Below are 12,076 nucleotides of genomic sequence, written 5' to 3' on the forward strand. Positions count from 1 at the left end.
TTTTTCAAGCCACAGAGTACCTTCAAGAACGTTCAACTTAACGATACAAAAAAGGTAAATCCAAAAATCAATGATGATGAGGAAAATATAATATGCTAAAGTATTCATGAGAAGTGAGTGAGTGTGTGTGTGAGTAAGTTAGTCTCATGCATGTTTTCATTTCGTTCCATTATTAAAAAGAAAAACGAAACAGATTGACAAAACAGAATACAAAGACATGAAAAGGTGATTCACATCCTGATTTAATATCCTCGACTCAATATAAGGCAATAAGTATGATAATTGCTCAATAGCGTGACTTTAATTTGTAATTTTTTTTTTCGTCAAGCAGAGAAAATTATATGGAACAAAATATTCACATGGAAGAAAGGAAAAACGAACGAAGGCGAGATAATTTTATTCAATCAAAAGTTCTTTCACTCTTGAGGAAAATTATTGTGCATGCATCGAACTTTGTTATTTCATTACGTAACAGAAGCACGGAACGTTAAGTTGAGTGTTTTTTGTCATTTATGTTTTATTTTTATTCAAAAAATAGCATTTTTTCATAAACGAGAAATTTTCGAAAAAAAAAATTTTTGTTCAGAAATTTTTTTAAAACCTTTAAATTAATATTTTTTTATTTCACAAATCAATCTGCAAATATCGTAAAACTGAAGATAAAAAAAAAATTGACAAATTTATTTATTAAATATCAATTCATTGAAATCCGAAGATTTAAAAATTTCCCAATCCCTTTAAATTTCATGTTGCTGTTAAATTTAATCTTTTTCTCGAATTTATACCATTTTAATAGGATTTAACATTCTCACAAACAGAATCATTGAATGGTAAATTTCCTCCAACATGCCTTCGAGAGAAATTCAAAATGAAATCCCGATAAAACATTAATCTGTTGATGGAAAATTCAGGTAAATTTATACAAAATTCATTCATTTATTGACTTAAATTTTCTTAAACATATTTCAGCACATCAAAGTGAACAACAACAAGAAGCAAGAGAGAGAGAGAGTTAAAACTCAATTGTAACACACTTTGTCTTCGTATACTCGTTCAGGGCATCTTTACCTGCAATGAACACACGAATGAATGATTAATTGACGTGCTTGCCAAAACAAACAGAACAAAACAAAAACAAAAGTAAGTGTTGAAAATGAAAAATTTACCCAAATCCTTGCCAAATCCAGATTGTTTGAAACCACCAAAGGGACTTGCAACGTCAGTTTTGTTGTAGGTGTTGATGAAAACAGTGCCAGCTTCCAATTTTTCGCTAATTTTGAGTGCTTTGTTGATATCTTGTGTAAATACGCCGCTCGCAAGTCCAAATTCTGTTGCATTTGCACGTTTGAGAACGCCATCAATGTCGCTGTTTAACGAAAATTTGATGAAAAAATTCAATTTTTTAAAGAAAAAAAATTACTTTGCATTAAATTTGGAAATAATCATGATGGGACCAAAAGATTCTTCTTTAGCAATGAACATGTCATCTTTAACATCTGTGAAAACAGTTGGTTCCAAGAAGTATCCTTTCATGTTTGGACAACGTTTGCCTCCGTAAACTAATTTGGCGCCTTCCTTTTTGCCCATTTCACAGTATTCGATCAATTTGTCAAAATGTGCTTTGTGATTTTGAGGTCTAAAAATTTTTAAAGGATAAAAATTTATCAGGTAATTAAAATTTTAATAATTTTTGTATAAAATTTTTCATTTTTATAAAAAAAAAAATAAAATAAAAAAAAAAAAAATAAAAAATAAAAAAAAAAAAAAAAAAATAAAAATAAAATAAAAAAATAAAAAAAAAAATAAAAATAAAAAAAAAATAAAAATAAAAAAAAAAATAAAAATAAAAATAAAAATAAAAAAAAAATAAAAATAAAAAAATAAAAAAAAATAAAAATTAAAAAAAAAAAAAATAAAAAAAAAAAAAAATAAAAAAAAAAAAAAAAATTAAAATTTTGTTTTTTTTTTGTTATTTTTAGCATGAAAGATTGTTCAAATGAATTTTTCAACATAATATAAAAATATAATTTTTATTTTAGCAAAAACATCAAATTTCTTACCCGTGAGAAGTGCTTCTATTCAACGGATCTCCAATAACGATCTTTTTAATATCAGCAACAACTCTTTCAACAAAAACATCATGAATCGTCTCATCAACGAATAATCTTCCCGCAGCAATACAATTTTCTCCCTTATTAAAGAAAACGCTTTGTGCCCCAAGTCTTACTGCTTTATCCAAATCACAATCCCCGAAGATAATCAAGGGACTTTTTCCGCCCAACTCCAACGAACATTTCTTCAAATTACTCTCAGCACACGATTTCATGATAGTTTTTCCAACTTCCGTCGATCCCGTGAAGCCCAATTTTCGAATCAATGGATGCGTTGACATCGCTTGACCCGCCAACGAACCCTTTCCCGTGACAATATTGATGACACCCGGCGGAAATCCCGCAAGAACAGACAATTCGGCGAATTTCAAAGCTGTCAACGGACAAACTTGAGCTGGTTTGATGACAACTGTATTTCCCGCCGCTAAACATGCGGAAACTTTCCATGCGAGCATCATCAAGGGATAATTCCATGGAATAATAATCGCGCAAGGACCAATTGGTTCGCGTTTCGTATACGTTAGGATGTTGTTAGGCCTTGCTGCGCTCGTTGGAATTGTTGCTCCTTCAATTTTGTCAGCCCATCCAGCGAAATAACGGAAACTTTCGATCGACATGCCAACATGCGTTTTCAAGGCAAGTGTATAAACAGCTCCTGAATCAAGAGATTCAATAGTCGCAAGTTCTTCTTTGTGTTGTTCCATCAAATCCGCGAGTTTAAATAACAAATTTCCTCGTTGACGAGCACTCAATTGACTCCATGGACCGTAAAAGGCAGTATTAGCAGCTTCTACTGCTTTATTGACGTCGTTGACGGAAGCAGCAGCAACTTTGCACAAAACTTCTTCATTGCTCGGGTTGATGATATCCAAACAATTTCCATTTTCGGCATCTAAAAACTCGTTATTGATGAACATTTGGGTTGGAACACGGATTTCACGATTGTTTGCGTTAAAAACGACGCCTTTGTAGTTGACTTCTTTCGGGGTTTGAGATCCGCCTGAACGTTTGATGGTAATTACAGAAGAAATGAACTCGTTGAAAGTTGGCGCCAAAAAGACAACTTCATTTTCGAGATTTTCAACTTTAATTAAGTCTTTAACTTCTTCAACTAAACGAACGACATCCATACTTCCGGCCCCAGAAGCGAAAAAATCTGTATCTTCTGTGATTTCTATCTTCAAAATATTTTTCCAAATGTCGCAAATGGCATTTTTGATGGTTTCCTCTTCAGGCGTGAGATCTAAAGAGACAGTTTCGCCGCTGGATTGATCAAAATATTTGCTCGCAGGAACAAAACGACTTCCGATCTTCAATCGTTGAACATTGACAGCTTTGTTGTCAGAACCAACGATCAAAAGTCCATTTTCGTGAACAAATCCTTCTTTGAAGCTTTCGTTTTCTTTGAATTTGAGACTTTTTCCGTTAGTTGGAAGACTTCCTTCGAACAATTCTGCGGCAAAAAGTCGAACAGGAACAATTTCTGTGGTTTCTTCGTCAAATACGTACACAAGAGCTCCCGGAGTCGAATCCAATCCGCGAATAAAGTCATAAATTTGTTTGCCCGTCTTGTTCTCAAACTTCAAAACTTGATTTTCTTCTCTGAACATTGCCGGATCGTACGTTGCTCCTTCCTCAGGTTGCACAATTCTCGGAGCAACTCCGTTCGCGATCATTTTCACAGCTTCTCCCATCGCTTTTACGCCTTCCGGATACAAAAATCGCTTATAAAGCGAATCAAGGGTGTCTGTTATCTCAACTTTACATTCGCGCGTCAACAAAATCGGTCCCGTATCCAAACCGTCGTCACACCAAAAGATCGTAAATCCCCCAATTTCATCGCCTTCAATGAGTGTCCACGAAATTGCACTTGCACCACGATGACGCGGCAAAATTGACGGATGATAAGCAATACTTCCGTATTCCGCGCCATCAATTACCTCCATGGGGATGAATTGCGAACAAAATGGCAAAACATTCAGGTTTGCCTTGACGCTGCGATATTGCTCGAGAATTTCGGGTAATGCGACGCCCTTTTTACGCCATGCCGCAAACTTGAACACAGGAATGTTGAATTTCGCCGCAGTTGTCGCTAAAATGGAGAGAATTTTGTTATCAGTACGACGCAATTTGTTTGTAAATAAAGCAGCAAGAAAGTGATTGATTACCTAAAACATCTTCCCGGTTGCCCTTATCAGGAATTGTGAAAACTCCAACGACTTCAGGTTTCTCCGGAAGCGCTAAAATTGTCGTTAAGACATCGGCAGCGAAATTTGACTGACCAATTATTGCAATTCGCAATTTTGTAACGTTGGGTTCCTGTGAAAAAAAATAAAAAAAAAAATTAAAAAATTAAAAAAAAAAAAAATATAAAAAATTAAAAAAAAAAATTTGAAATAAAAAAAATAAAAAATTTTAAAAAATTAAAAAAAAAAATTAAATAAAAAATTTTAAAAACTTAAAAAAAAATTTAAAAAAAAAATTTTTTTAAATTATTAAAAATTTTAAAAAATAAAAAAAATTAAAAAAAATTTAAAAAAATTTTTATTAAAAATAAAAAAAAAAAAAAAAATTAAAAAAAAAATAAAAAAAATTAAAAAAAAAAAAAAAAAAAAAAAAAAACTTTTAAAAAAAAAATTTAAAAAAAAAAAAAATAATTAAAAAATTAAATAAAAAAATAAAAAAAAAATAAAAAAAAAAATTTTTACGTTCGAAATTCAAAAAGATACAAAAAAAAAAAAATACTAATGAAAATCATAAAAACGTAAAAAAATTGATTAGCGAAAAAAAAATCATACGATTGATAATGAAATCTACAAAATGTTGTGTAAAAACTTCAAAGAAACAAAGAAAAGTTCATCGCTTAAGGTCACACACACGTTACTCAATCGAGAATTTATTGCGAGTTTATCAAATTGTGTCAAAAAATCATCAACGTCATCTTTTTTTTTATAAATTTTGGTACAGATGCATTTTTGTCACTTTTTAACTTTCACTGCGTATGTCTTTTAACCCACTTTTTCTCTATTTCTGATAAAATTATTTTTAAATTTTTCAATTTCTTACCGATTTTCTGAACAAAAAACTCATTTTTTCAATTATTTTTATTTAACTTTAAATATTTGTAAATATTGCGTAAAAAAAATTATGTAATTTGAGTAAAAAATTAAAAAACTCAAACCGAAGATCTAACGGCACAAATTCATCAACGAAACTAAAGTTGAACTGACAACGCAGCCTCTATTTATACCTTTACGCTGCTTTCTTCGTTCATTTCTACGGAGATAATTTGAATTTTAAATGATTTTTTTGTGTTTAACAACAAATCATAAAAAGAAGGCAAAGAAAGAAACCAAAACAAAAAAAAAACGCTAAAGTGATAAGAAACTGTTCATTCATAAATTAAAACAGATGCAAGGCACGCGAACGATGAAGCAAAACAAAACAGATGATGATGAATAAATGAATAAAATTTTCAAAAATCTTCAGAGAGGCGCGAATTTGGCGATCAAGAGAGACTTAAATTCATTCAAAAATGAACTTTTCAGGTAAATTTTAATTTTTTTTTTATTATTTTCATTTTTTAATCGAATTTATTAATTCCATGTATCATGCAACTGTCAAATGTGTAACAAATCCTCACGTGTATTCTCCAATGTTGTTGTTGAACAATGACACAGTGGCAAACTGTAGTCAATTCATTTTCTCTGTTTGTGTGTGTGACAAATTTATTTTCCGTTTCAGATATCATCAATAAATAAAACAATATTGTGTGCTATTTTGTGGGTATCATGAAATGCAATTCGATATAATGAAATATTGTCAAAGTTATGTCGTGAATTGGACAATTGGAGTAATCAAAAGGACATTGGCAGTGAGTGTTGGAATCGCTTTTTGGGCAAAATTGCTGCGATAAATCGAAAATAATCAACAATAATGGATTTTGAAGAGTTTGAACGAGTTCTGATGAAATTTTAAATTTTTTGCGATAATTTTTTTAATTAAATTTAATATGACATAAAATGGAAGCCTTTGTAGTTTTATAACTTTTAATGGAAAATAAGTCAGAAAAAAACAGAAAAGAGAAAAGAAAAAGATTAGATTTGAAAAAAATGTTTCAATTAATAGAAAAAGTAAAATTGCTTCAGACAAAAATTACATTTTTTTTTAATTAAAATATAAATTATAAAGACAAAAATATTTATTTTTTTAATTTCAATTAAATTTTAATTTCTCACAATTTAATTTAAAATTAAAATAAATTTATTTATTTAAATTTAGAAAATTAAAAAAAATATTAGAAAAAAAAAGTATTTTAAAATTAAAATTAATTTTTTTTTAAAAAAAAAAAAATCAAAATTTTATTATATAATTATAATTATATTTTAATCAAAATTTAGGTAATTTCAAATTAATTTAAAATTCAAAAAATAAATTTAATAAAATTAAATTAAATTAAATTTTTATTGAAAATAAAATATAAATAAAAAAATATTAAATCTTATATCTTATGAAAATATTATTTAAAATAATGAAATAATTTTTTTTTAAATAAATTTATAAAATTATTTTAATTTAAAAAATTTAAAAAAAAATAATTTTTAACAAAAATTTATAATTTCAAGAGAAATTTAATTAATTTAAAAATTAATTCTTAATTTTAATTTTTTAATTAATTAAAAATTTTTTAATTTTTTTTTTTTTTTTTGAGTTCTTTATTAATTTTAAACTCCATTGTAAATAACTTTCTTGAACAAAAAAAATTTTTTTTTTCACAAAGGACTCACTTATGTGACTCTTTTCTATTTTCCGCTACTTTGATGATCAAACGCTAAAATGCCTCTTGACGTGGTTTTACTCTTCTGCGTGTTTTTTTTTCCTCTGCAATAATTCCAACTAACCAACAATAATACCGACGTCGACTTGTGTGTTTCATGTGTAATTGTTTGCATTGCTCGACTACTCGAGTATTTATTATTATTTTATTTTGTTTTATTGCGTTATTGTTATTTTATGATTGAAACAGGAACAATGTGGGTGATTATTTGCCAATGGCGAAAATTGAACCAAATTTAAGCCTTTAATATTATTTTACGTCATTCGAAATTTGAGCTTTTTCTCGCCGTTGGATGACCAATTTTAAAGATAGAACATATTAATTTTATTAGTATTATTTTATTATTTATTTGAATTATCTGCCATTCCGCGAGTGCACGTAAAATCGGGGAATTCACAACAATTTATTTTATTATTTTTGGCGAAAAAGGCTTATTATGGTTATTATTATTATTCTTTAATTAATAATAATCACGTTGAAATATAAATTTATGCGTGCCTACTGAAAACGATATGACAAATTAACGTCGTTGATGACAGTGATTTTAAATATTTTATGTGTGGCGAGCAGATAAAAAGTGCTTGGCGTATCCATTGCGGTATGAAACGAAAATTTTCTCTCATAATTGAAATAAAAGCATTGCCTTTGAGCAAACAAAAACTTTTCTAATAAATAAATTTAGAGAAAATCACAACGAAGGTTCATAAACAAAACAACGAAAAACTATAGAAAAAGTGCCCGAAGCAAGACAAGCCACATCATAAACAAATGGCTCACACACAAAAAAAAAGTTAACCGCATGACTAAAATTTTCATTTCCTTCTGATTTTTTTTTTTGGGAAAATTAAGAATATGACAGCTTTCCAAAAAAAATAAATTTTAGAAAAAAATCTTGAAAGAAACAACAAAAGACGACTGAAACTATTAGCAACAAAACGGAGTGAACGTGCATTACGAGTAAATTTAGATTCCATTAACATTCTATTAGCAACTACTCTTTCGAACACACACACAAAAAGGGCTCTACTCGTGTTTGGTAGTTAAACTTCGAAAGATTTATAATGGCTTGAAGACATTGTGTTTTTTAAATTTATAACCACTTGTATGACCTACTTATGCATTATTTTTGTGTTTGCGCGCCTTCTTCTTTCACACACAAACACAACACGTTGCGAGGAAATAAAGAATGAGGAAAAACGAACAAAGGTGCCATGGCAAGCCAGTTTTTTAAGTTTTTTTTTTCCTCTTTTGTTTTTTTCTCGTTACCGCTGTTACCAATAGAATGTAATATTTTATTGCGGCTTGACAATATATCTAATGTCGTGCTTTTTTGTCTTTTTGATGTTCAAGTGCTTAAAAAAAGGCCGTCGTCGTTGTTTGGCTGAAATGCGAGGAAAGTTGTTTATTGAATTAAGGAAAGTAGAAAATTGGAATCAAAAATGCAAAATTTGCGAGACTAGATTAGATTTGGGGAGATTTATGGGCATGATGAAAAATTTAATAAAAAGTAGGGCAATCGAAAGGAAATGAAAATTTGTCGCATTTTGGGACAAGTTAAGAATTTTACTTTTGACAAAGGTTAAAATTAATTCTTGAAACGAAAAATTCTAAAGGAAATTTTATAACTTTTTAAAGATATTTACGAAATATTAAGACAAAATTTTTAAGATAATAAAGAAATTTTTAGTTAGGTATAACTAACATCAAAAAACTTACGTAAAAAGAAATTTTAAGAATTTTAAACAAAATTTATGAGCTAAAGAGAAAAATGACACAAAAAGAAATTTTAAAAGTCAGAAATGATAAATTTTGCATTGTTGATTTTTTATGAAAATTTTAACATAAAAAATTTAAAAAAATATATAAAAAAATAAAATAAATTAAAAAATATTAAATTAATTAAAAATATAAATAATTAAAATAAAAAAAAATTAAATAATAAATAAATTATAATTAATTCAATTTAATTAATAAATTAATAAAAATTATCAAATTAATTATTTTTTATCAAATTTATAAAAAAAATAATAAATAAAAAATAAATTAAATAATAATAATAAATTAAATTTAAATTTTTAAGAAGTTTTTTATGTGTTGATAAAACTTTGAAATAAAAAAATGAATTAAAGAAATTAATGAATTAAATTAAGTCTAAAATTAATTCCTTTTAAACTATTAAAAATTATACCATTTTTTTCATTATTTTTAGGAATTTTCTCAAAGCAATCGAATAAGACGATCAATGAATATTTGAACCATGGGACACTCAGTAAGATGCATAATTAGTATCACTTTTCCAAAATCTGTTATCATTCAATTTACCAATTCTAATTGGTTTTGATTGCTATTTTCATCAAATATCTCACAACATTTCTCCCATGATTTGCTTCAAAGGAACAACAACAGCAAATATTAACCATAATCTGCACAGCACGTAAATATTTATCGAACATTGCCACAAATCCTGCGTCGTCGTCGTCGTGTCGTTGTCCTAATCACGCAGAGAGCAAGAAGCAGAAGATGCGATGATAAAATAATTACTATCAATATAATGGTGACCAGAGTAAAAGGGATGAAACCACAAATCCAATCAATGAGGTTGATTGAAATATTTTAATGTCCTGAAACTAAATAATTTATTTCCTATTGTGTGCGCTACACAAACTGGTTAGAAGAAGGTTTTAATGGTTTTAGATAATGCTCATCTCTCGTATTATTCTCGATTATATTCTAAACAATGTGGCAAATTTGCTCCGTGCACAAATAGTTGTGAAAATTTTATTCGGCTTGTGTGTGTGGTCAAATTGCATTATCCGGATGTTCGGTGTGTGTGTGTGTCGACGTCGAAATCTCTCAAAATTATTATCGTTACATTGCAACTGTCAAAAATTTACGAGAGTTGTGTGAGATGTCGACGATTGAACGAAATAAATCTGAAAATAATCTTTTTTTCGTTTGAAGGAAAAAAAATGTGAGAAAAAGGTTTTCATTTCATTTTATCCATTCAGTCGTTTTAATTCCTTCTTCAATTCTCTCTATTTGCGACATTCGTCTGTCTATCAGTTTCAAAGTTTTTTTTTTTGATCGAACATAAATCTTTTATAGACCTTTTTGTTTCCTTTCATTTCATTTTAGGATTCAACAATGGGAAAAAATTAAACCAAACCATCAATTTGGTTTTTGGTTGAGCAAATTCAATTGATTTAAGGATTTTTTCATTCAATAAATTTCCTCACAATTTTTATATTTTATCAATTTCTTTTAAAATTTTATTTAAAAAAAAAATAGATAAAAATTGGTTTTAAAATTTTTTGATGAAAAAAATGTGCATTAGGGGAAAATTTTGAATGTAAATTGGGATCAAAGTTCAAAAATATGCATTGGGCTGAAACTTTTAAATGTAATCTTTTGAGTTTTAAGAAGTTTTTCAACACATATTGAGACAAAAAGTCAAAATATTTTGAAGGAAGACATTTTAAAATGTGCATTGGGACAAAGTTTTGAAATTTGCTTTGGGGCAAAAATTTTAAATTTTTCATTTTTTCTTAAACAATCCTCAATTTACCGCTTAAAAACTTTTCAAGCTAAAAATGAAGACATTTGAAACTAATTTCTCAATTTGAACTTAATCAACGACGGCACAAAACATTCAATTCAAAAGTCTCAACGTCAATTAAAATTACCTAACCGGAAACATTGCATTAGAGAGTAATCAAGCACAAACACACACACAACGAAATACAAAACGATTTTGATTACAGCTTTGCTCGTTCGCTTTCTTGTGCTCGCCCGCTGCTATCGAAACTCCTTAGAGAACCATTCACGCAAACAAACTTACCTACCTTCCTCTATACGTCGCTGTCGTTTAGTTGGCAACATCAGTCACGCAACAACAAACAATTATCGCAATTCCTCTCTTCGTTTGTTTGCCGTTGCGAATGGTCAAGTATCGCCGATAAGGACATGCGTTGAAAGAGGCAAACACCGAGCGAAGAGAAAAAACAAGAAAAATGAAGTAAAAATTGTCCAATTAATTCGATAAAAGTCATTTTCACGTCTCTTTCTGCCGTCTCTAGATGTTAGTTTGACACACACAGATTGCCGTTTAATTGAAAATTAAATCATTTTCCTTCATGATTTTATTAAATGCCTCATTTTTTGCACACAATTTACTTCGTACCACTCGTGAAATATTGTCAAAACGTGCTAAAGTTGAAAATATCGGCAAATTTTCCGTGAATAGCAATATAATGATGATTTAGCTATAGACAAAAGTACCGAGGCGAAGGAACGTCATTCATGGAAAATCTTCCGTGTCACAAAAATTAATAAAAAATAAATAAAAATAAATAAATAGGGAACATTACTTCATCCATGAAATAATAAAATGACAAATTTAAAAATAATTGCCGCTAAATGCTCCAAAAAAAAGTTCCTCAAGTTTATTTTCAAACACGGACAAACCCAATTATGAATAATTTAATTTTCTTTTTCAGTATTTTCGTGTCGTCAAATATTAACGCACAACAATTAATTTTTGTGCCGGGGTGTCGTCACGTATTTCATTGTCGTCGTCGTCTTTGTAAGAGAGCTTAAGAAAAAGGTCATTCGATTTTGTCCTGTCGAGCATTAAATTGTCACATTAAATTCCTATTTGTTCCGGACAACTTTTCAATTTGCTCGAATTATTTTAATATTTTTGTTATTAAAACATCATTTTTTCCTTGTTTTTGTTTTTTTTTAGAAAAACCAAAAAAAAAGAGAATGGGCAAGAAGTCAGCAACAGGAGGTTAATAATGAATATCTTGCTTGCCCGTCAGGTATTGCTGCTCTTCGCAATGTTCAATTAAGTTTTTTGTTTTTTTATTATTCTTTTTGTTTTGTTTATTTCATATTAAGATCCATTGTTTGAATGGCAGAACAAAGAAATTTGTGGAAGAGGCCTTTAGTAGAATTTGTTTTGTATTCGCAAGTTAAATTAAGCAATAAATTGTTGTATGTGCTTCATTGCAAAGGGTTTCAGGGGAATTATGTGATGCGAAAAGTGTACTATGGTTTGACTTTTTACCCTGCTTTTAACCGAAAAAATCAAAAATAAAGAATCTATATTAAAAAAAATTATTTTTAA

The 12,076-nt window shown here is 28.7% G+C and overlaps 1 protein-coding gene across 1 annotated transcript; it reads right to left on the minus strand.

Annotated features, from left to right (window-relative positions):
* Window positions 1–936: 936 nt before the first annotated feature.
* Window positions 937–5,304, minus strand: LOC134836958 (cytosolic 10-formyltetrahydrofolate dehydrogenase). The gene is made up of 6 exons (XM_063852251.1): window positions 5,178–5,304; window positions 4,280–4,430; window positions 2,061–4,203; window positions 1,421–1,636; window positions 1,167–1,366; window positions 937–1,068 (listed from the first exon to the last, which is right to left on the minus strand). Exons 1-6 carry the CDS (start codon window positions 5,199–5,201, stop codon window positions 1,013–1,015), a joined length of 2,790 nt encoding a protein of 929 aa, XP_063708321.1. The 5' UTR covers window positions 5,202–5,304; the 3' UTR covers window positions 937–1,012.
* Between the last annotated feature and the right edge of the window lie 6,772 nt (window positions 5,305–12,076).

This window comes from Culicoides brevitarsis, chromosome 1, assembly GCF_036172545.1.
Source record: "Culicoides brevitarsis isolate CSIRO-B50_1 chromosome 1, AGI_CSIRO_Cbre_v1, whole genome shotgun sequence".
Taxonomy (NCBI): domain Eukaryota; kingdom Metazoa; phylum Arthropoda; class Insecta; order Diptera; family Ceratopogonidae; genus Culicoides; species Culicoides brevitarsis.

Bases quoted from the DNA above. Each gene is read 5' to 3' on its own strand.
- LOC134836958 (XM_063852251.1), bottom strand. From the start codon at position 5,201: ATGAGTTTTTTGTTCAGAAAATCG. The intron at 4,431-5,177 runs GTAAGAAATTGA...TTTTTTTCACAG, and splicing joins GTTTTTTGTTCAGAAAATCG to GAACCCAACGTTACAAAATT. The intron at 1,069-1,166 runs GTAAATTTTTCA...TGTTCATTGCAG, and splicing joins TGGATTTGGCAAGGATTTGG to GTAAAGATGCCCTGAACGAG.